Source organism: Neovison vison, chromosome 1 (assembly GCF_020171115.1).
Source record: "Neovison vison isolate M4711 chromosome 1, ASM_NN_V1, whole genome shotgun sequence".
In the NCBI taxonomy this organism is placed as follows: domain Eukaryota; kingdom Metazoa; phylum Chordata; class Mammalia; order Carnivora; family Mustelidae; genus Neogale; species Neogale vison.
Genome location: NC_058091.1, coordinates 231,526,788 through 231,551,513, shown reverse-complemented (window position 1 = coordinate 231,551,513; position 24,726 = coordinate 231,526,788). Strand labels below are relative to the sequence as shown.

General features: G+C 35.5%; 1 protein-coding gene and 1 pseudogene across 1 annotated transcript in view; both read left to right on the top strand.

The window, feature by feature from the left end:
- MTREX (Mtr4 exosome RNA helicase) overlaps positions 1-24,726 on the top strand; it is a 107,393-nt gene that overhangs the window by 39,290 nt on the left and 43,377 nt on the right. Inside the window, exons 16-18 of the mRNA XM_044224697.1 lie at positions 7,505-7,655; positions 17,219-17,391; positions 18,118-18,186. Of these exons, the coding sequence (XP_044080632.1) occupies positions 7,505-7,655; positions 17,219-17,391; positions 18,118-18,186 (393 nt within the window). The remainder of the gene's footprint in view (positions 1-7,504; positions 7,656-17,218; positions 17,392-18,117; positions 18,187-24,726) is intronic.
- Positions 9,890-12,249, top strand: LOC122896504 (annotated as a pseudogene).

The following is a 24,726-nucleotide window of genomic DNA, read 5'->3' as shown; positions in this document are numbered from 1 at the left end:
ATCAGTGTTTTGGGCAGTTACCTTCCCCTCCCCTTGCAAGCCCGTATAGCTTAATTAATTCTATAATCTACCGTTGTAATACTGCCTATTGATGGATTGTAAATAGCCCAATAAGTTAATTTAAATTTTTTTTTTAAAGATTTTATTTGACAGAGATCACAAGTAGGCAGAGAGGCAGGCAGAGGGGGTGGGGGGAAACAGGCTCCATGCTGAGCAGAGAGCCTGATGCAGGGCTCCATCCCAGGACCCTGAGCAGAAGGCAGAGACTTTAACCCACTGAGCCACCAGGTGCCCCAAGTTAATTTAAATTTTTAAGCTTTATTTCAAATTAGCCTATTCATTTTACTTGTTTAGTACTTGTCTTTCAGATTGTTTTAAGGGTTTTATTTTTGTTTTGTTTTGGAGAACTTTTCAGGGAAGTTAGGCGCAGTTGCTTTCTTTCTCCTTCTCCATGCAGTAAGAAGTTTTTAAAACAAATTCCTAGAGAAAACTCCTAGTAAGATGGGAAACTTAACATTAATTAGAAATTGCCTGGGGGATGCCTGGGTGGCTTAGTGGGTTAAGCCTCTGCCTTTGGCTCAGGTTACGATCCCAGGGTCCTGGGATCAAGCCCCGCCTCGGGCTCTCTGCTCAGCAGAGAGCCTGCTTCCCCCTCTCTCTCTGCCTGCCTCTCTGCCTGCTTGTGGTCTCTCTCTCTCTCTCTCAAATATATAAATAAAATCTTTAAAAAAAAAAAAAAAAGAAAGAAATTGCCTGGGTGACTCAGTTGGTTAGGTGTCTGCCTTCAGCTCAGGTCATGATTCCAGGGTTCTGGGATTGAGTCCTACATTGGGCTCCATGTTCAGCAGGGAGTCTGCTTCTCCCCCTCCCTCTCAGCCCTGCTTATGCTCTGTCTCTCTCAAATAAATGAATAAAATCTTTTAAAAAATCAATTAAAAATATAAAATTAAGTGCCAAATCATTAGCAAAGAGCTCTAAAACATGTCAAATCATACACAGGTCAGTATCTCTGAAACAGACTGTTTTTAGTTTCAGAAACTTGGGAACTGATGGAGAATGTGAGAGATATGGTTGTGGGAAGTCTGGTATGCTAAAGCAAGAAAGTAAAAGTGTCTTTTTTTTAAAATAATGTGGTTAATGTGAGTGACGATGAAGCTTATCTGTACATAATCATAATGATCATATGGTGTCTTATTTTCACTTTTGAAGATTAACACTTGGAAAGCTATTTTTAAGTGTTCATGTGAAGAAAATGATACAAGATTGAAAATTGGTATTTTTAGTCTTCAAATCGTGCCAGATATAATAAACCCTGTTTTTCTTTCCTTGTGCTCTATGTATGGAAAAAGTCGAATTAGGTTGCCAATAGTAGGAGGTAATATTTTAATGACAGCATCTGGTTTCTTTAGGACAGATATTTCATTATATTTACTTAACATTTCTGAATATAAATGTACCTGTTAAGTGCAAAAGTTCTATTGGCTTTTATTTTAAAAAATGTTATTGTGGTAAGAACAGTTAACATGAGATCAACCCTCAACAGATTTTTTTAAATTATAAAATACGTTATTGTTGACTGTAGGTACAATGTCATACATCATATCTCTGAAGTTTATTTATCTTGCTTGACTAAAACTATATGACCTTTAATTAGTAACTAGCCTTTTACATTCCTCTTCAGTTTCTGGCAACCACCCATCTAATCTTTGATTACTTGAATTTGACTATTTTATAAAATTCATGTAAGTGGAATCACACAGTATTAGTTTTTCTGTGACTGATTTATTTCACTTACCATAATGTCCTCAAAGTTCATGTTGTCATATTTTGCAGAATTTTCTTTAAGGTTGAATTGTATTCCATTGTGTATATACCATATATATATATTTATAATCCTTCACCTACTGATGAACATTTAGGTTGTTTCCACTGTTTCCACATCTTGGGTATGTGACTAGCACTGCGCTAAACATAGGAGTGTTATTATCTGTCTAGTGTCTTGGTTTTTATACTTTTGGGTAAATACCCAGAAGTAGAATTGCCAGGTCATATGTAGTTTTTGTTTTTGTTTTTGTTTTCAATTTTTGTGAAATATCCATACTGTTTTCCATAGTGGCTATACCATTTTACTTTCTGACCATCAGTGTGCAAGGATTCCGATTTCTCCATCATTTCTTAAATGAATTTTTAAGAACAGCTTTATTTGGATAGAATTCATATTATATACAGTTCACCCATTTTCATGGTTGCTAATAAATTCACAGAGTTTTGCCACCATCATTACAATCAATTTTGGAACATTTTTATCAGTCCAAAAAGGAACTTTATATCCATTAACTATCACTCCCCATTTCCTTCCTAACTCTTCCCTTTCCCGAAAGCCCTAGACAAACCACTAATCTCTTTCTTTCTATAGATTTGCCTGTTTTAGGCATCTTATATAAACTTAGTCAGATTATATATAATCTTTTGTATCTGGCTTTTTTTTAGCCTAATATTTTCAAGGTTCATCTATATTTGAAATACGTATCAGCACTTCATTCCTTTTTATTTATGAATATTGCTCTATTGTGTGGATATATTACAAGTTATTTATCCATCAGCAGATATATATATTTAGGTTATTTATACATTTTGGCTGTTGTGAATGATGCTGCTATGATTGTTTCTTTACAAGTTTTTATGTAAACATGTTTTTATTTTGGGTATATACCTATGAGTGAAATTGCTGGGTCATACATAATTCTATGTGTAACCTTTTGAGGACCTACCAGACTGCTTCTCATCATCAGTAGTATACCATTTTACATTCTCATCACCAGTGTATGAGGGTTTTCATTTCCCTATGTTCTAGCTAACGCTTGTTATTATCTGTCCTTTTGATTTATAATCATCATCCTAGTGAGTGTGAAAATGGGGCCTTCACTTTGAATGCTGCATGGTTTGACTTGTTTAAAGGATATAGTACCTGCCTGTTGATGATACTGCAGTTATATAAGCAAATACATGTGTATCTATATTTCTTTGTTTCTAGACACATTTCTTTTATTGAGACTAACTGCACTATTTTTGTTCTCTGGAATTTTTTGCAGGTAATTTCACTTATTACAGAATTTGTAGGCACCTTATTCAGAAAAATAACAACTAATAGTTATCAAATATTCAACATGTCTTGGGCTTTGAAATAATTACTATTACTATCCCAGTTTTATAAATAAATAAGACGTACAGAGGTTAAAGAATTTTTCTAAAGTCATTGTTGTTAAATGACAAATTCTGATTTTAAGGTCATGCAGTCTGGTGTAGGAATGCATGCTTCTAACCACCATATGTTGCTGCTTCTCAGTACCTCATGCAAATAGATTTTTCATTTACTGGCTCAAACCAAATTTGGCTTGACAGCACTTTGTTCTTTTGACATATTTCTTAATACACCATATGAACTAATCATCTTCAGTACAGGACAGAACTAACTTTAAGAGAAAAGGTATATTCTTCCTAAAGTTCCAAAGCTTTTAAAAAAACGGGAAAGTCAAAACTATTTTCCTTCAAATTATTTTCCTTAGCCATTAAGAATATAGTTCAGGTTGAAATGAACACACAACTCTTTCGAAGCAGAAAGCCTGTAGAGTCTCTTAGGAGTAGCACTTCATTCCCTGTAAGAAACCATTAAGTTTATTTAATCATTTCAGAAATTATGGAAACAGGTTTACTTTGATAAAACGAGTAATGACGTTTCCTCAAAGTACTGTGATGGTTTTACATTCTTTTGAAAATATGGGTACTATACTGGAAGGCATATTTCTTCTGATAATACTGGAGAGATGTAAATGATCTCTTAACTGCTGAAGAATAAAAGATGCGTTCACCAGTCTTTATCTAGACTTTTTTTTGGAGAAGTGAGAAGACCCACATTTGTCCATAATTCTTCTGTCTTCTATTGTAACAGTTTAAAATGCAAAAATATTTAGACTGGCAGTTTTTTAAATTGCTCACCTGAACAAACCATACATCTAAAACTTCATTAGAAGTAGAATAGCATTCAAAGGGTAGTAATACAGATTTTCTTTGGAAAATTGATCTGTATAGCTCTCTGTCTTACTAGCTGAACAACTTGAGGACTAAAAGAAACCCTAAAAGTTTTTCTAGAATGAAGCTTAAGTTTAAAATCTTAGCACTGGCTGCGTTTTGTTCCAAGTTAAATTTTAGGTGACCCTTTTTAAAGCATTCTGTTGATATATCATTTAAAAATTTTATAATTTGGCTGATCAAATTAAATATATAAAAAGTTGAGAAGTACTTGGTCAACATTTGAGGGTTCCTTTAAGTTTAGTAATGTGAATATTGAGAAACAACGATGTGAAATAAGTTACATTTTGAATTTGCCTTCTGGAAGAACTTTAGCCCAGAGATGCTGTGAAATTTATCTCTTACCTCTTTAGCCTGGGCAGGTCTCTTCACATCTCTGTACCTGTTTCTTGTTTAAAATTAAGATAGTAAATCAGTTTTGCTAGGAATATTGTGAACTGAAAATTTATTTAAGCATTAGTACAGTGATTGGCACATACTTAGTAAATGTGGTCATTTTTAAACTTGGGGAATCTATTTACATACATATCTAGAACAGAAAGTAAACAAGGAGCAGCAAGCATATGGCACAATGGCCATGTGCTCCAATATGGTCATAACTCCAAATTGGCCATAACTTCAATTTGGGAAAATCTGTGATAATTCTAGACTAGATGATTGTGATTTAAGGCTTTATGGAGGAAATTGATCCTGCTGCAAGCCCTGAACGGTTGGGTATAAGAATAGGGGTTGGATTTTGATTTCCAGAGCTGAAATGATCTAGACCAGATTTGATGAAGCTTTGAAATAGATGATGGCAGTGGTAAAGAAACAAAAGAACTGGTCTAAGATATACTGAGGAAATAATCTGCAACCGCCATTTGATTAAAATTTTAAAAAGGGATAAAGCAAAAGAAAGAAAAGCCTCCTAAATTATAATTTAAATGGTAATTTCATTGCTCATTAATCAAATTAAAATTGAACTCTCATAAGTTCACCCTTTACAGAGCCATAGACATTAAATCAGGTATAATTTTCACACAAAGGATTTTATTTGTAACAAATAAGGAGATCACAGAACAACTTCCAAAGTTGTGATTCCCTGAGCAAAGGTGAATGGATTCCTTTTATTTAGGGTTAGGATGAGTATTTAGCCTTGTCATCGTGTATGGAAGTAGGCATAAGCACACACCTTAATGAAACATTGCCTGTATATACATTATAAGTTACATAAACAAGGCTTGGGTTCTTCCTTGGGCAGAGATCTTAGTGTTAAAATGAGCTAAAGTAACTGTTAGTCCTTCTCCGGTTCATCTGTGCCCATGAAAGTCTGGGATTGAGTTCAAACTGGCCTGGGTGGTCTGGGAGCTCCTCATCAGGGCAGTTATGCTTGAGAGGTTAGTTTTTGGTTTCCCTCACAGGATGTTATGCCTTGCGGTCTTTGCCTCACTTAAGAGATCAGCTAGAAGGAAGAACTAAGGAAGACTGTGGGACAGAGGTCATAGAATGTAAGTAGGTAAGCAATGAAGGTTAGGGCTTGGGGTTTAGCCGGTGACAAAATCAGTAATGCCTCTAAACATTAATCTTTGTAAGGGTAAAACTCAAGAATGGAAAAGAGTAAGAGAGATAAATTTCATTTTAGATAGTGTAACCCTATTATTACTATTTATCACTCAAATTAGGTTACTGTAGGAGTGGAAAAGGCGCTTTTAATAATTATACCAAGACAGCAGTTGTAGGGTGGGACTATCTTGGGCTCACTTAGTTACAGTGTCAAAATGCCAGGTTAAGTTTCAGGTAACCAAGAATTCAGAGGTGTATTCTACAGCTGTCAAGAACATAGAAGCAGAGCTTGAGCTTAGAAATAAACACTGGTAATATTGAAGCCCCAAATTTCTGAGAGGAGGTAATAGTACAAAAACATAAGAGAAAAGTAAGGGGTGTGTTTGCAAAATTGTAAAATAGCTGAAGTTGTCTTTAAATTCCTCTCTCCTCCAAGAATTTGGTTTTCATACTAACTTTACATCCCCCTTTGGCCTTATTTTCAAGGAAAGTTCATAAACATCAATTTTAGGGACTTAGTAACATGCCCCTAAGGTGAATGGCTCTTAATCTTTCAGGAGTTAAGGAGTACTTTCATTTAAGAGTGTGATGAAAGCTCTCCTCATAAATCCTATGTGTGTACATTTAGAATTATGCTATTAGATTGGTCTGTGAAACTCAATTTAAGAGCCCCTGACCACCCTAAGGGTATTTTATGTATTTTACTGTGCCATTTAGAAATACATAAGCATACTTTGTGACACTTCACTTCTTTAAATATTTCAGTATGCATCTCCCAAGAATTTAGTTAATTCTCCTATTGTATGTGGGGCATAGAGGTCCAAGAGCAGCTGGCTCTGGGGTCCCAAACAGCAGGTTTAGCCACTCATTGAAGGCTTGTTTTAAAGAGAAACAAGGGGTGGTGAACCAAAAAAGGAATGTATTTTAGTCAGGCCAATACCGGGAAGATAGAGAACTAGTGTTTCAAAGGTTGTCTCCAAAGGGCCAAAATCACTTCACAAATTTCTGTAAGGAAAATGTGGGACAAAGTTCCCTGGATACATGCAGGTGGGCATTGCTGGTCAAGTTATTCATCCTTTTGGGATTAGTTATCAGTGGAGTCTTACTAGCTCAAGGAAGTCCTCCCTTCAGGGGCTAGTTTTGGTTCTCAGGAGGGGATGCTTTGTGCACAGGGGTCTTTTGTCTGAGTTAAGAGACTCAGATACGTAGACAAAAAATGATCTGTAAATTGGTAGGGTGGGGAACACTTCTGTTTTATGTCACTCCAGGCAGCTGAGTTTTAAGGTGCTAATTTTTATCTAAATATCTTTCTGAAATGAATTTAGTGTATACTTTGTCAGCACAGGCTAGATTATGTTACAATAACAAACCTAAATCTCAGGTACTTAAAGGTTTATTTCTCTTACTTGTTCAATGCAGGTTTATAGAGGAGGTTCTGCTTACTCTTGTTTAAGGATGCAAGATGATGAAGAAACCGGCATCTTGAACATGAATAGTCACTGTGCTGGAGGGAAAAGATAGCTTTTCACACCAGCAATTAAATACCTGCCCAGAAAGTGACACATCATTACAATTTATTTGCCCCACCCACCAGGGATCCAGAAAATGTAGTCTTACCAAGTGCCAGTAAGGCAGAGAGCTAAACATACTTGGCAAACAGTATTAAACAAGTACTATTGCTACTTAGTGGACTTTTTCCTTTCACTTTCCTAAAGATTAACTATTCATTACTTTGTATTGGTCTTTTAAAAGAAAGAACTTAATACATTTGTACAGTATTCTTTAACATGGATTAAATTATTAAGCAGTTTAACAGGTATCTATGTAAATTTTATTTGAAAAAAATCACATTGACCTTTTTTTTCCCCCTTAGGGCTCAGCTGATCCTCTAAATAGTGCTTTTCATTTGACCTACAACATGGTTTTGAACTTACTACGTGTAGAAGAAATTAATCCTGAGTACATGTTGGAAAAATCCTTTTACCAGTTTCAGCATTATAGAGCAATTCCAGGAGTAGTAGAGAGTAAGTATAAAATTATCATAACAGAGCCTTCTTAGCTAGTAGAGTAAATAGCACAATTCCTGCATTACTGGCCGCCTAGGCCATTGTTTATTTTGGTTAGCCAAATACTGATTTTTGACCAGAACTGTGATCTGGTCATTATAACCGACTAGAATATTTTAAAATAAAAGAAAACCCTGCTCTAGTATACCTTTCAAGAGTTGGTTCAAATTTAATGTAATTTATTGTTATAGGTATACTATGTGATAGCTCATGTTCATGAGTCATAACAAAAGAACCTGGTATATTAAATTTGACCTATAAGAAGCATGTGTATATTAGTCTTGCCCTTGTACTGTTCTCTCATTATAAAAGAGTGCCAGAGCATAAGTTTATAAATAAGGAAATTTAATACTCCAACTGGGATTTCAGTTCAGCCTTTTTAGAATTTCTAGCTCCTATTATGGTAATGCTTTCTAAAGTTTAGAAAGTGTTCGGTGGTAACTGTTCAAGTAGAATTGTTTATTGATCCTTACCTTAGAGGATATTTTGGTTGATCATCATGTAAAAACTGATTAAAATCTAAAACAGAGGCAAAGACTGAAAATAATGGTTTTGGTAGATCTTAGAAAAATAATTCATAGTCATTTTTCCAAGGAGAAAAACTGGAAAACTGAACAAAAGATTCAGAGGAAAGTTAAAATCATTTGTAACCTTACACAGAGCCAGCTGTAACACTCCGTAGCTCTTCTAACATTTTTCTTTCTCATACAAAGGTATTTTTTTTTTTTAAGGTGGGATTAAATACGTTAGTTTTGCCTTACCCACGATTATGTGTCAAGATTCCCAGTGGATACCTGAAATCACAAATAGTACTGAGCCCTATATATACTATGTTTTTTTCCTATACATACATTCATTCCTTTGATAAAATTTTAATTTATAAATTAGACACAATAAGAGATTAACAACACTAACTAATAGAAAAATTATAACCATATATTGTAATAAAATTTATGTGAGTGTGGTCTCTTTCTCTCTAAAAATATCTTATACTATACTCACCTGTTTTGTGACATGAGATGATAAAATGCCTACATAATAAGGTGAACTGAGGTAAATGACATAATCATTGTGATGTAGTATTAGATTCCTATTGACCTTCTGACAGTATGTTAGAAAGAAGGTTGTCTGTTTTTATACTGTATTTGAACACAAGTAATTAAAACCACAGAATGCAAAGCTATGGATAAGAGAGAGGACTACTGTATACAGTTTCTATAAAAGTAATGATGATACTTATATTACTATCTTTTGTTAAATATTTACCTTATGCCTACCCTTGTGTTAATACTTTGCATTTATTATTAGCCCAGTGATTTTGGCTTTTTCAAATTTTATCTGAAGCAGTCTTTGGAAGTATGATTTTTATGATTATACAGTATTTCTGTTTTATAAATGTACTATTATTTATTTAAAAATAAAGGCAAATTTGAGATACTTTTCTATCACAAGTGTTAGTACACTCAACTCAATTTTTATGTAGCCAAAAGTAAATGAATTATAATAATATGCCTTAAAAGAAAAAGGCTTAGAACGTCCAAGTGTCTTAATTTTCTTTTTTTTTTTCTTTTTCTTTACCCTTATCCAAGTGATAGATCATAGTTATTTTCTCTTTAATTTCTCAGGTCGTAAGAGAGCCTTCTTCATTACCAACTATAGAGTTGGAAGGAGCTTTAGCATCATTTTACAGATTTTTTTTCTTTTTTTTTTTTTTAAGATTATTTATTTATTTATTTATTTGACAGACAGAGATCACAAGTAGGCACAGAGGCAGGCAGAGAGAGAGGAAGGGAAGCAGGCTCCTCCCCTGAGCAGAGAGCTCAATGCGGGGCTCGATCTCAGGTCCCTGGGATCATGACCTGAGCCGAAGGCAGAGGCTCCAACCCACTGAGCCACCAGGTGCCCCCAGATTTTTTTCTTAAAGGCTCAGGACTCCTTCCTCCTTGAATCCCCACACCACTCATTGCTAAATGCCATGGCTTCCCCTTCAGATTTTGATTATACCTTATCAGCCATGTAGGAACCAGTCATTGGCAAATAACTGGAAGATTGAACTCTTAAGATACTTCATGTGTCCTGTCCTCAGCTGCTGCAGTTGCTGGCCATAAAGCAAATCTGGCTTTGGGTGATACCATTCCATGTCTTCAGCCAGAGACACCGAGATAATAACTTTTCAAATACTGACTTACAAGATGACTGTCACTGTAAAACAATATTTTGTCAACAGGCAGTGAACAAGGAGCAGTATCATCTTGCAGAAACCTGTAGCTTTGGTGTACCTTGATTTGGGTGAAGGTAGGGCAGAAACTGCATATCTGGAATGCAGTTTGGAAACTCTGGGGAAAACTAATCAAAAAGAAATGGAATCTTGATGAGCTACCCAAATTTGAGAATTTTTATCAAAAACAGCTTGATTTGGCTAGATGCACAGCATAAGAGATGGAGATGTACAGACGGAGTAAGGAAGGAAGTTACAAAGGTCACAACTGTCCAAAGCCAGTTCTGACTTTATGAAGCAAACTTCCCTGGAAACGTAATGGATGTGACTGCAAGACAGAATTTTACTGAACTTAACTGTTATTCAAGCTCAAGGATGGTCATTGCTTGAAGTGGATTGGATATGGTTGGAGTAGCATAGACTGGATGTAGGAAAACATTGCCTTATTTGCTTGGTGCTGGTACCAACTTGGAAACTGGTCCAACAGTATGTATAGCAAGTAGCTGCTGAATATAAAGAGTATGTGGCTAGAGGTCCACTTGCGTCTCTGGTTGTGTTCCCAAGGGATCACAAATTTGTGATTTGGAGAGAGATGTGGAAATCTGTATTGCAACACCTGAAAGACTGTTGGACTTTTTAGAGTGTGGGGAAACCAATCTGAGAAGAACCATCAACCCATCTTTAATGAAGTATATGGAATGCTTGTTAGCGGCTTCAAACCCAAACAAGGAAGATTATGGGTTAGAAAAGACCTGATAGGGAGCCTGGGTGGCTCAGTGGGTTAAGCCGCTGCCTTCGGCTCAGGTCATGATCTCAGGGTCTTCCCTCTCTCTCTCTCTCTGCCTGCCTCTCTGTCTACTTGTGATCTCTGTCTGTCAAGTAAACAAATAAAATCTTAAAAAGAAATCATTAAAAAAAAAAAAAAAAAAAAGACCTGATAGGCAAACCCTCATGCGGAGTGCAACTTGGCCAAAAGAAGTAAGCTTGATGAAGATTAATTCCTTAAAGACTACATTCATAGAGTGTAGTGCACTAGAACTGGGTGCAAAACTACAACATTCCTCAGATTGTGGATATGTGTCATGATGTCGAAAAGATTGAAAAACTTACTCATCTAATGGAAGAGATCATGAGTGAGGAGTAGAATAAAACCATTGTTTTTGTTGAAACCAAAAAAGATGTGATGAACTTACTAGAAAAATGAGAAGAGATGAATGGCCCACCATTGATACTCATGCTGACAAGAGTCTACAGGACATGACTGGGTTCTAAATTATTTCATACGTGGATAATCTCCTATTCTGATTGCTACAGATGTGGCCTCAAGGGCTAGAAGTGGAAGATGTGAAATTTGTCATCAATTATGACTACCCTCACTCCTCAGAGGATTATATTCATCGAATTGGAAGAGCTACTCACAGTATCAAAACAGACAGCATATGTATTCTTTATATAACATAAAACATTCTTTAATAACATAAAAGAAGTGAGCTATCTTATCTGTGTTTCATGAAGCTGATCAAGAGCAGTTAGTTCCCAGTTGATTCAGTTTGTCAAAGACAGGTTCAGGTTGTTCAGGGGTGGAGGAGGCTTAAAGGATGACAATTGGGATAGATACTCTGCGCAAGAGGGCTGACTTCAATACCTTTAGAGACAGGAAACTATGGCAGAGATTAGTTTGCTTAAGAGAGATTTGGGGGGAAAACTTAGAATGGTATCTACTGTGCTGCCATCTACACCAGTGGGAGCTTTGGAAGTAATTTTGTGTGCTGCTGGTCTAGAGACCAGTTTTAGAACTGGTAATTCAACAGGCACTTAATGGAGTGGTTATGATAGCACTCAGTAATGTGGAAATGAGGTCCAGAGATGTACAGTGGTATGAACCAGCAGGCATATGTATACCCTGCTACTGTAGCTCAATATTTTTAATATTTTTAAAAGATTATTTATTTATTTAAGATAGAATGCAGGGGAGAAGCAGGAGGGAGAGGGACAAGCAGACTTACACTAAGTACTGAGCCCAGCATGAGGCTCAAACCCCAACCCTGAGATCATGATCTGAGCCAAAACCAAGGGTCTGAATCCCAACTGACTGAGGCACCCGCTCACCCCAAGTCACCTTAATACTTCAGATAACGATTTTTAAGCTTACAGTAGTTCTAAGCAGTTGTCACTGGGTCATTCATGACTAGGGTAATTAAACACACACACACACACCCCAAGCCAGACACACACGCGCGCGCGCGCGCGCACACACACACACAGACACCCTCAGCCAGCCAGCCAGCAGTTAGACTGGTTTTGTGACTGAATAACCAAGAGAAACAGAATGCATATTGGTACACCAAAAACCTTTGATGTTTTTTCCTTCTTTGTAAAAATAGCGCATTCTAACAACCAATAAATTACTGTTTAAACTTCACTTTATATTATTCTTCTATAATTCCATAGAAAATATCTCAGATATGGTTGGGGATAGAGTAAGAAACAAGTGTTTCCCCATTTCTTTAAACCCTTTTTTTATGACTTCTCACTGGACTCAAATTCTTTTTTTTTTCCTCCCAATTTTATTTATTTGACTGAGTGAGAGAGCACAAGGGGTGGGGAGCAGCAGAGGGAGAGGGATTGCATAGGGCTTGATCCCAGGAACCCGGGGTCATAACCTGATCTGAAGGCAGAAGCTTAACCATCTGAGCCCCCCAGGTGCCTCTGGACTCAAATTCTTGAGTATGACTTGGACAAAGACTCGGCTACCTGCTCTGAACTGAAACATTACCATCATTTCCCACTCCTCTGTCCTCTGTCTCTCCAGTCCCCAGCTGCTGCTGTATTCAGGGTGGTTCTGACTGACTTAACTTTTAAAAGGATTGTGAATAACATAATCTGCACTTCCTGGTACTGCTACTATACATTTGCTTATTCTTCTGCTTGAATCATCCTGCTTTTCCTCCCTATGTTTTTAAAGGGCAAAGACCTTTTGAAACTCATAAAAAAATGAACTGTCAAGAGTAGAACAGACATTTTAATGGGAAAAGATAGAAATTAAAATGATGAAAGAGTTAATGACAGAATTGCACCACCTTTACTACAATTTGCAGGACTGAGTGGTATAATAGTGTAGAAGGAAATGGTTAGAGGTGATAAAAGGCTATCCTGTATGCTTTAAAAATGCAGAATACATCTTGAATGCAGTTTATTCTCATTTTTAGTTATTATTAAGAAAGGTTTCATTCTTTTTGCTCTTGATACTACTAGAACTTCTTCAAGAGAGCTGGTACTATTTTCACCTTATTAGTATATCCAAATTAAAATGTAGACTGTTGGGGTGCCTGGGTGGCTCAGTGGGTTAAAGCCTCTGCCTTTGGCTCAGGTCATGATCCCAGGATCCTGGAATCAAGTCCCACATCCCCACATTGGGCTCTCTGCTCAGCAGGGAGCCTGCTTCCTCCTCTCTGCCTAAGTGTGATCTCTGTCAAATAAATAAATAAAATCTTAAAAAAACTAACAAAATGTAGACTGTTGTCTTTGGAATTATAGAACTAATCTCTATAACTTATAGTGCTTTTATGTTTTACAACAAACTTGGATGGCTGGCATACATGAGATGTTTTTCGTTTTGATTTACTGAATCCACATTAGATTTTCCAGTGAGCTATGGAGTAAAACTTAGAGGATTTCACTGTTTCTGTTCTGAAAGGAAATATGCAAAGTTAATTTTAATCTTTTGTTTGTGTTATTAATAGGTAATGCCATGGTTAGTAGCAATAGGTGTGAAATTAAACATGGGTTTGATTCAAGACTGTCTGAGCTTTAGTTGGCTCATCTAAACTAGGATAATAACTAGTTCATCTAGTTCATGAAAATTGAGATAATTAATGTTGTATGGTCACTGAGTACTTGTTGTAACTACTGATAGTATTGCTGTAGATCAGGAAAGCCATTTAAACTTTAACCTCTTAGAAAATTTGCTCAGTACTTGGAATAGCAGTCCATTTTTCCCATCACTCCCAGGTCTGTATCTGCGCACATGTTATATATTAATACATCTTTGGAACCAGAAACTTCCTTCTCCCTCAAAAAGTGGAAATTGTTTGCAAACTCTTTTAAGAGTTTATTGGAGTATCTCTCATCTGGTGTTTCCTAAGATCTTGAAACTTTCCCATCGTCTGCACTACAGTGAAACCAGCTTCTTATACAAAGGTTTCTCTACTCTTTAATTGACTACACTTACTTTTCTGGAGTTGTGTATAGCTGTAGTTAGAATCCTAGATATAAAATACATGTAACTTCTTAAAGCGTCTTAGACTTTTGACTCAGTAGTAAAATGGTTTTAGTACAGAAATGATTTGGAGAGAGAACAGGGAGCAGTACTTAAGTCATCCTACAGGTGTTTATTGTCTCCTTGAACTCTTGTCAGTGCTTATTGTTTCACTGACTCCTGCAAACAGTGTTACTTTGTAATTTTAGATGGGGCAGCTTATTAACATTTCTGTGTGGTTTTTGTTATAAAACTTCCTACTGACTTTAGCCTGTCAAATATTCTTTTATAGTTTTGTAATTGTTTCTCTTTTTGGTAATGTCAGTTGCCGTAATATGTATTAAGAATAGCTTTCTAGTCTTCAGTGAATGGAATTCATTTCCTATAAGAAGACTTGTAGTTCATTTAAAAATAAGGTGATGGGGGCGCCTGGGTGGCTCAGTGGGTTAAGGCTTCTGCCTTCGTCTCGGGTCATGATCCCAGGGTCCTGGGATCGAACCCCACATCGGGTTCTCTGCTCCAGGGGGAGCCTGCTTCCTCCTCTCTCTGCCTGCTTCTCTGCCTACTACTTGTGATTTGTCTGTCAAATAAATAAAATCTTAAAAAAAAATAATAAGGTGATGTATTATGCCTAAGGGAATGCAAAAGATCATAAGTTTGAGGGAGCAGTCTGTGAGAATGTTGAATATGATAATAAAAATAATAACAAGATAGTTGTAATATCCTCCCTGAGTGTTTACTATATGCTATACTCTTAGCTAAGTACTTTCTGTATCTTTAATCTCTAATTATACTCTTAGGAGTATGAATATTTTTGTTATTTTCATTTTGTGGATAAAGAAACTAAAACACAGATTTAATAGAGGATTTGATCATTGGAATAGAATTGAGAGTTTAGAAACAAACCCAATCACCTGTGATCACTTGATTTTCAACAGGTGCTCTTGGGGCAGTGGGCTAGCCATATTTAAAAGAATGAATTGAACCTTTAGTGTATATATAAATTATTTGAAATTGAGTGGAAGTCCTAATTATAAAAGCTGAAACCATAAAACTCTTAGAAGAAACCATCAGTTTAAATCCCTATAACCTTGGATTTGGCAGTGATTTCTTTTTCTTTTCTTTTCTTTTTAAGATTTTATTTATTTATTTGACAGAGAGAGATCACAAGTAGGCAGAGAGGCAGGCGGAGAGAGAGGGGGAAGCAGGCTCCCTGCTGAGCAGAGAGCCAGATGCAGGGCTTGATTCCAGGACCCCAAGATCATGACCTGAGCTGAAGGCAGAGGCTCAACGCACTGAACCACCCAGGTGCCCCTGGCAGTGGTTTCTTAAATAAGACATAAGCAACAGAGGAAAAAGTAAATTTGTTATAATCAAATTGAAAACTTCTGTTTCAATCAAATTGAAAACTTTTGTTGTTAGGCACCAACAAAAAAGTAGAAAGAAAGTCCATGGAATGGGAGAAAATAATTTGCAAGACACATATCTTATACAGGTCTAGTTTCCAGAATATGGAAAGAACTCTTAAGAAAAAGACATATAGTCTAATTTTTAAATGGACAAAGTATTTGAATAGATATTTCTCCAAAGGAGATAAACTATTAGCCAACAAACAAGCACATGAAAAAGATGCTCAACATTTCCACTCCTGGGTATATAACCAAAAAAAAAATTTTTTTTCACACACAAAAACATGTGCATGAATGTTCATAAAAACATGATTCACAGTAGCTGAAAGGTGGAAATAATTCAGTCCATCGCCTGGTAAACAGATCACTAAAATGGTATACCCAAATAGTGAAATAATATTCAGCCATAAAAAGGAGTGAAGTGCTGATACATGCTATGCTGCTATGATATGGATGAACCCTGAAAACATGCTCAGTGAAGGAAGCCAAACACAGAAGGCCTTGGTATACCGTGACTGCATATATATGAAATATCTAGAATAGATGAATCCATACAGATAGAAAGTAGACAGGTTGCCAGGGGCTGGGGGAAGGAGAAAATGAGGAGTGTTTGCTCAGTGGATATAGAGTCTCCTTTTGAGGCAGTGAAAATATTTTACAACTATGTGGTGGGGATAGTTGCATATTTTGTGAATGTACTTTGAATGTGTTGATGGTGAGTTTTATGTTTTGTGTATTTTACGCCAGTTGAAATAGTGTTTATTCACAATGGGATGTGGGCATAATGAAATGAGTAAGGAAGGGAGGTCAGCACTAGATGCAAGAATTTGAGCAGAAAATGCTATCATATATGGTTAGATGAGCTAAGAGAAAAATTCGGGGAAAGAGTTTGTGTATTGGTTACTGACTGAGTAGAGAAAGAACTGTGGTTGAATTGCCTGTTCTCAATGTTAGTGACCTAGACCCTGATGGTGGTGGAGGTCTCAGGACAATAGCAAGCTGGATTCTTTCTGAAATTTAAAACAACTATACTTAAAAAGTCCAAAATAGTTCCGTCTAATTGGACTTTCTGCAGTGGTGGAAATGTTCTGTATCTGAGCTATTCAAGTCCAGAAGTCAGTAACCAGTTGAGTTACTGACAGTTGAGTATTTGAAATGGTGCTAGTGCTATTGAGGAACTAAATATTTTATTTAATTTTCATTAATTTTGATTTAAAAAGCCACATATGGCTGGTGTCTGCTGGTAGTATATTGGAAAAACCTGTTGTAGCACATTTCTGCCAATACAGAGAGTTTGACTGGACAATGAGGTGTTGAACAATGTAGGCCTAGAATTCTTAGTTAATACCCTCTTCCACGTCTATAGGGAGAGTAACAGCTCACCAGATAGGAAGGATCACTGTCAGTTCAGACTCAATTTGACGATTCACAATTAGTGACTCAGGGAACTTTAATGTAGGAGCTTCATATAGAAAGAAAATACTCAGAACGACGTGCAGTTATCTCTGAAGTCTTTCCACAAAATTTCTAGTCTATGCAAGCTTTGTTTCCTACATTGGTAGAAGAAAAACAGATGTATCTTTGTATAGTTTACATAAAGTATTTTTTTAATATTTTACTTGTGTTTTATTTACAGAGGTAAAGAACTCAGAAGAACAGTATAATAAAATAGTAATACCAAATGAGGAAAGTGTCGTCATCTATTATAAGATCAGACAGCAGCTTGCCAAACTGGGTAAAGAAATTGAAGAGTATATTCATAAACCAAAATATTGCTTACCGTTTCTACAGCCAGGTCGTTTGGTAAAGGTATGTCATTTTGAGTAAAGATTCTAATTGTTGTTCTGTATTAGTTACATTGTTTTGCACTATTCACTTGGAATTGATTAGGGGTGAGATCATGTGTGAAGGCCTCTTTATCTCCACTGATTTTCATTTTGGGGGTATAAATCGAAGGAGATACTTTTGGTGTGGACATATAAAGTATTTCCAGTTATGAACTAAAAAAATAGAAGCAGTTTTGTGTACAGTATTCAGTCTTGGATGAATTCATTAGCTATAAAATATAAAAGATTTCATATAGTCTCAGAATAAATACATCATATCATTTTAGAAATTTGTTTGCCAGGGACACCTGTGTGGCTCAGTTGATTGTCTGCCTTTGGCTCAGATCATGATCCCAGAGTCCTGGCATTGAGTCCCACATTGAGCTCCTTGTTCAGCAGGGAGCTTCTTCTGCCTCTTCCTGCTGTTCTCCCTGTTTGTGCTTGCTCGCTCTGACAGATAAATAAAATTTAAAAAAAAAAATTTGTTTGCCAACTGAGATACTCCTCTTGTTACTGTTTTAGAGGCCTATTTGGTGGTGATTTTTTTCTTTAGGCTTTATATCTTTTTCCTTAAGTTTAACTGATCTTTCAAAAAATATGTTACTAAGAACTCTCAAAGTTTTATTAGCCTATAATGTGGGCATGGAAGTCTATAAAATTGCTTTTGGAGCATAAATGTTTTTATTTACTTGCTTCCCTTTCTTTTTAGGTAAAGAATGAAGGAGATGATTTTGGCTGGGGAGTAGTGGTGAATTTCTCAAAGAAGTCAAATGTTAAGGTAAATAAACCATTGCCCTTAAGGTAGAATCATATATAAATTTTTAGTAAAAAGTTTTTTCAGACTCCTGAAATTGATCAAAGTAGAAATAGCATTACATTAAGAGAAGCTATAATAAATTCTTCCATAGGAATTAGATTTTTGAATAATCTTAAATTTTGTCTTCAAAATGCAGTTATTTTCCAAACAACAACAAATTTTAATTTCATGACAGTTCACCTGTCTTCTCTGAATTCATCAATACTTTTTATAATTTTACTCTTTAAATTGAATATTAGAAAAAATTAGCTTCTGATACGGAAAATTAGAATTTTGATTTAGGTATATAATAGAGTTGAAGAAAAGGTATTAGAGGAGCTAGTCAGTTTTACTTATTCTCTGTAAGGGAGAACAATAATAAAGTTGGCTTTGGCCATTATTTATATAAATATTTTGAGGAAAAGATAATATGTAAAGTTAAGGAAAATTTTATTACTTTGTTAGATGAGTGACTATCTTAAAATTAAGTTAGCCACCCTATTATATTTTTGTCTCCCAATATATGACCTCAGGCAGCATTTTGTATCTCCATGTATATTTTTCTTTATCTTTAAAAATGAATAGGTTGCAGGGCACCTGTGCAGCTCAGTCCGTTTTGTGTCCAATTCTTGATCTCAGCTCAGGTCTTGATCTTGGGGTCATGAGTTGAGGCCCCACACTGGACTCCACACTGGGTGTGGAGCATCCTTTAAAAAAAAAAAAAGAAGAAGAAGAAGAAGAGTTTGCATAAGATGCCTGCATACTCATAAAGCTGACCATCTCATGATTTTTGTTGTCATTGTTTGTTCTACCTGGGTATAGAGAAAGTAGAAGTTAAGCTTTGGGACTGGAAGTTACTCCTGAAATATGTAAATAAATTTAGAGATAATAAAGCCATTTCTTGGGAGAAACAAGTTCATAGGTTTGGGGGTACCTGAGTGGTGTGTTTGGTTCAGCGTCTGCCTTCAGCTCTGGTCATGATCTCAGAATACCCTGGGTTCAAGCCCTGTATCAGGCTCCCTGCTCAGTGGGAAGTCTTGCTTCCCTCTCCTGCCCCTTTCCTCCTGCTTGTGCTCTCTCTCTCCCTCTCTTTCAAAAAATACATAAACCCTTTAAAAAAAAAAGTTCATAGGTTTGTGATCGGTGTTTTTGTGAATGATCTGTGATTAATCCCACTGAAGAACTTCTTAAGGATATTTAGTTTGTTATTACCATTTTGATACATTACCATCTTCATTCGTAATTATAAGTTTTGTCTTTTAAGTATTGCCCCACTTGTTATCTCATTTGATCCCAATTAGGTAAGGATTCATTGACCACAGACAGAAAGTTTCTGTGCTTACTCATTTGATGAATAGCAAAAAGCCAATAATGAAAAAATAGAAGGCAGAATAGTATGAATACTTTAGTAAAGATATAAGTAAAATGCATTTGGAACTCAGAGGAGGAAGAAATTGTATCTGAGCTATTCGAGATGGTATCTAATTAGGAAAATAATTTAAAATTTTTAAAGGAACCTTGGAGAATGAGTAGCATTCATTTGGTGGATATTTATTTACTGCTGAAGGAGCAGTGATACGTAGCAGGCCCAGAACATTTCAGGTAAAGAGTGAAATCTTTTAGAAGTATTGAAGTTACAGAAAATGAAGAATGGATTTGAGTATATTCAGTCTAGATACCTAAACATTTGAAAGCACTGGTAGGTGTTTGAAGATTAGTTGGTTGGTTGATTGGTTTGCTTGGGTTTAGTTTGGTGCTTTTTTAATCTGTTTATTTTTGAGGGAGGGATTGATCTGATCAGAAGTTACTATATTGACAGTGTTTGAAGGATATTGAAAGAGATAGCATAGTAGATACAAGTTTCTCTATTAAGGAAACTTACTGTTTTGGGTGAGTCAGAAGGAAGATGGTAATAGTAATAAGGGTTCAGGTGGAGGATACTGAAGAACTAGAATGGACACTCTTGAATGGGAGTGTTTTGCTGCAACTGTCTTAGCCTAATGTTTCCAGGGTTTAAGCATGTTGTAGTGTATATCAGCACTTTGTTCTCTTTTGTGACTGAATAGCATTCCATTATACAGATACATGACATTTCATTTATCCGTTCATGAGTTGATAGACATTTGGATTGTTTCTACCTTGGGGCTATTACAAATAATACTTCTATGAACATCCATGTCTGAGTTTTTGTGTGGACATATGTTTTCATTTTTCTTGAGAGTGAAATTGCTGGATCCTGTGGATACTGTATGACCATTTAAAGAACTGCCAGGTTGCTTTCTAAAGTGGCTGCACCATTTCACATTCCCATTAACAATGTATAATGGGTTTTATTTCTTCACATCCTCATCACACTTAATGTCTGACTTTTTTGTTACACTCGGTATATAGTGCTATCTCATTGTGGTCTTGATTTGTATTTTCCTGATGACTAATATTGCCAAGGATCTATTTAGTGTTTATTGGCCATTTGTATATTCTTTGGAGAAATGTCTTCAGCTCTTTCACCAACCCACATTCAAATTGAGTTGTCATTTTATTACTAAGTTTTATATGAGTTCTTTATCATATTTGATTTCCAGATATTTGTCTCCCATTTTGTGGACTATCTTCACTTTTTTTTTTTAAGATTTTATTTATTTATTTGACAGAGATCACAAATAGGCAGAGAGGCAGGCAGAGAGAGAGGAGGAAGCAGGCTCCCTGCTGAGCAGAGAGCAGGATGCAGGACTCAATCCCAGGACCCTGAGACCATGACCTGAGACCATGACCTGAGACCATGACCTGAGCCGAAGGCAGAGGCTTTAACCCACTGAGCCACCCAGGCGCCCCTATCTTCACTTTCTTGATAGTGCCTTTTGATGCGCAAGTTTTTAATTTTGATGTAATCCAAATTAAGTCTTTTTTTTTTTCTTGTTACTCACGGTTTTGATGTTATATATAAAAATTACTGCCAACATCAAGGTCATGAAGATTTACCTCTGTGTTTTCTTCTAAGAGTTTTATAGTTTCACCTATTATATTTAGGTTCCTGATCCATTTTCAGTTTTCTTTATGTGGTATAAGGTAAGGGTCTACCTTCATATTTGTCCTAGCCCTGGTTATTGGAAAGTTTTTTCCTCATTAAATGATCATGTCATCCTTGTCAAAACTCAGAAGATCATAGACACATGGCTTCACTTCTAGACTCTCAGTTCCATTTCATTGACCTCTGTCTATTCCAATGCCAGTACCATATGATCTTCATTTACCATATCTTTATAGTTAAGTTTCAAGAAAAAATAGATTTATGAGTTCTCCAGCTTTGTTCTTCTTTTTCAAGATTGTTTTGGCTATTCTGGGATCCTTACAGTTTCATATGAATTCGATTATTTGCTTGTCAGTTTTTCCAAAGAAGTCAGCTGGATTCTGAGAGGGCTTGCACTGAATCTGAGCATGGAGAATACTGCTGGCTTAACATAATTGAGTTTTTCAGTCATGAACATAGCATGTTTTCTTTATATTTACACTTTTTTAAAAAATTTATTTATTTTAGAGAAAGAAAGTGAGAGAGAACAAGCATGGGATGAGGGGTAGAGGGAGAGAATTCTCAAGCTTCTCCCACCTAAGCAAGAAGCCCAGCATGAGGCTAGATTACAACAACCCTGAGATCATGACCGGGGCTGAAATCAAGATTCAGTTGCTTAACCAACTGAGCCACAGAGGTGCCCCTTATTTAGATATTCTTAATTGGTAACTTACTGTTTTTCAAGTATAAACTTTTACTTTTTTTCTATATATAAACCCATGTTGTATCTGCAAATAGAGATGTTTTTCTCCCTTTTCACTGTGGGTGCATTTTAGTTCTTTTTTTTTTTTTTTTGCCTTGTTGTTATGGCTAAACCCTCAGGTACAATATTAACAGAGATGATGAGAGCAGATATCCTAGTCTTTTTTCCAGATTTAGGGAGGGACCATCCAGTGTTGTCCATTATGAATGATGTTAGCTCTGGGTTTTTGTTAAGTGTCCTTTACCAAGTTGATAAAGTTTCTTTCAGTTTGTAGTTTGTTGAGTGTTTTTGTAATGCAAGATTGTTTTGTTTTATCAGATGCTTTTTATGTACCTATTCAGATAATTGTGTGATTTTTTTTTTAAATTTTTTTTTTTTTTAATTTACTTGACAGAAAGAGATCACAAGTAGGCAGAGAGGCAGGCAGAGAGAGAGGAGGAAGCAGGCTCCCTGCCTAGCAGAGAGCCAGATGCAAGACTCAATCCCAGGACCGTGAGACCATGACCTGAGCTGAAGGCAGAGGCCTTAACCCACTGAGCCACCCAGGCGCCCCCATGTGATTGTTTTTTAATTCTGTTTTGTATTTGTTCTGATGTGGTATATTAGATTAATTGATTTTTTTAAAAATTTTTTTTCCAATTTATTTATTTTCAGAAAAACAGATTAATTGATTTTTAAGTGCTAAACTAACTTTGAATTCCTGGGTAAATCCCACCTGGTGCTGCATTATTCATTTGATTTTTTGCTGGATTCATTTTGCTAGTATGTTGCAGAAGACTTTTGCACCTACATTTCTTGTGATGTCTTTGTCTGGGTTTTGTAACAGGTTAATGCTGGCCTCATAATGAGTTTGGAAGTATTCCCCTTCTTTTCTGTTTTTTGATGAGTTTTTGAAGAAATGGTATTAATTTTATTTTTTTTTAATTGGAAGAATTTGGCAGTGAGAACACCTGAGCCTTGGCTTTTATTGAGTGTAGTTTATGATTATTAACTCAGTTTGATAGGGTCTGTTCAGATTGTTTATTTCTTCTTGGGTTAGTTTCAATGATTTGCTTTCTTAGAAATTAGTCTATTTCATCTAAGTTACCTAATTTACTTGTATATAATTGTTCATGGTATTACTTTATAATACTTTTTATTTCCAGAAGGTGGTTTAGTAATGTCTTCTCCTTCATTTCTTATTCTTATAATTTGAATCTTTCATCTAGTTAAGTGTTTGTCAATTTTGTTGATCTCAAAGAACCAGCTTTTGGTTTCACTGATTTTTTTTTTTTCTACTTTCCGTTATCATTAATTTCTGCTCCATTTTTGTTAGTCCTTCTATGTGCTAGCTTTAGTTCTAGTTTTCTGGGTTTTTTTTTATTGTCTTAAGGTAGGAGGTCAGGTTATTAATTTGAGATGTTTTTTCCATTTTGATCCAGGCATTCATGCCTGTAAATTCCCCTCCATGGAGATATTTTAACTGCATCCCATAAGTTTTGGTGTAGTTTTCTTCATTTTCATTTACTTCCAAGTATTTTCTAATTTCTCTTTTGATTTCTTCTTTGATCCACTGGCAGTTTAGAGGCGTGTATTAATTTCCATCTATTTGTGAAATTCCCAAATTTCTGTCTGTTTTTATTTCTAATGTCATTTCTTTGTTGAGAAATAATTGTCATATTTCAGTCCTTTCAAATTTCTTGAAATTTTTGTTTAATGGCCTGACATATGGTCTGCCCTCAGAATGTTTTATATGTGGTTGAGGAGAATGTATATTCTGTTTTGGGTGAGATATTCTATAGATGTCTGTTAGGTCTGGTTCGTTTGTGGTGGTATTCAAGTCTTTTGTTTCTTTTCTTGCAAATCTTTGTCTCTTTGTTCTGTGCATTAAAGTAAGGTACTGAAGACTCAACTATTTTTCAATTGCTCTATCTCCCTTCATTTCTGTCAATTAAAGTCTGTCTCCTATACACTGCATAGTCGGATCTTTTTTTATTCTGTCTGAAAAATCTCTACCTTTTGTTTGGTTTCCTTAATCGATTGGTTAATCTATTCACATGTAGTGTTACTGATATCACTAGATTTGTGTCTTTCATTGTGCTTTTTTTCTTTAGTCTCATTTCTTTTTTTTGTTTTTCTAGTTCTCCACTGCTTTCTTTAGCATTAAGTGCTTATGTTCTAACATAACATTTCAGTTTATTTTAATGATTTCTTTCTCTACTTTTTACATTTTTTCTCTACATCTCTGTTTTTTGTTTTTTTCTTAGTGGCTGTTAGGGTCTCTCATATTCAGTATTTCCATATTAACTTAATAGAATAAATTTCAGATTTATACTGAATTCCACTGAGAAGTAGAAACATTACTCCCATATACACTTGTTCCATTTTCCCTCTTGTTGTATAATCTATAAGTGTTACAAATCCAACAATACATGTTATAATTATTACTTAATATGATTTTATTATTTATAAAGAAGCTTAGAGAAGAAAGAGCAAGTATTTATTTATAGCTTTTATTACATTAATCTCATTATTTATCATTTCTGGTTTATTTTATTGGATCCTGTGGATTCATGTTACCATCTGGAGTTATTGCCTTAGCTCAGTACAACTATGCTCCTAACCCATTATTACCAACATACCCATTATTATACCCATATTAAGTATGTTGCAGACTTAATAATTTACTATATATGTATAGTTTCATTTATAAATCATTTAGTAGAAAAAGAAATAATTTTTATACTGTCTTTTATAGTTACATAATTACTGT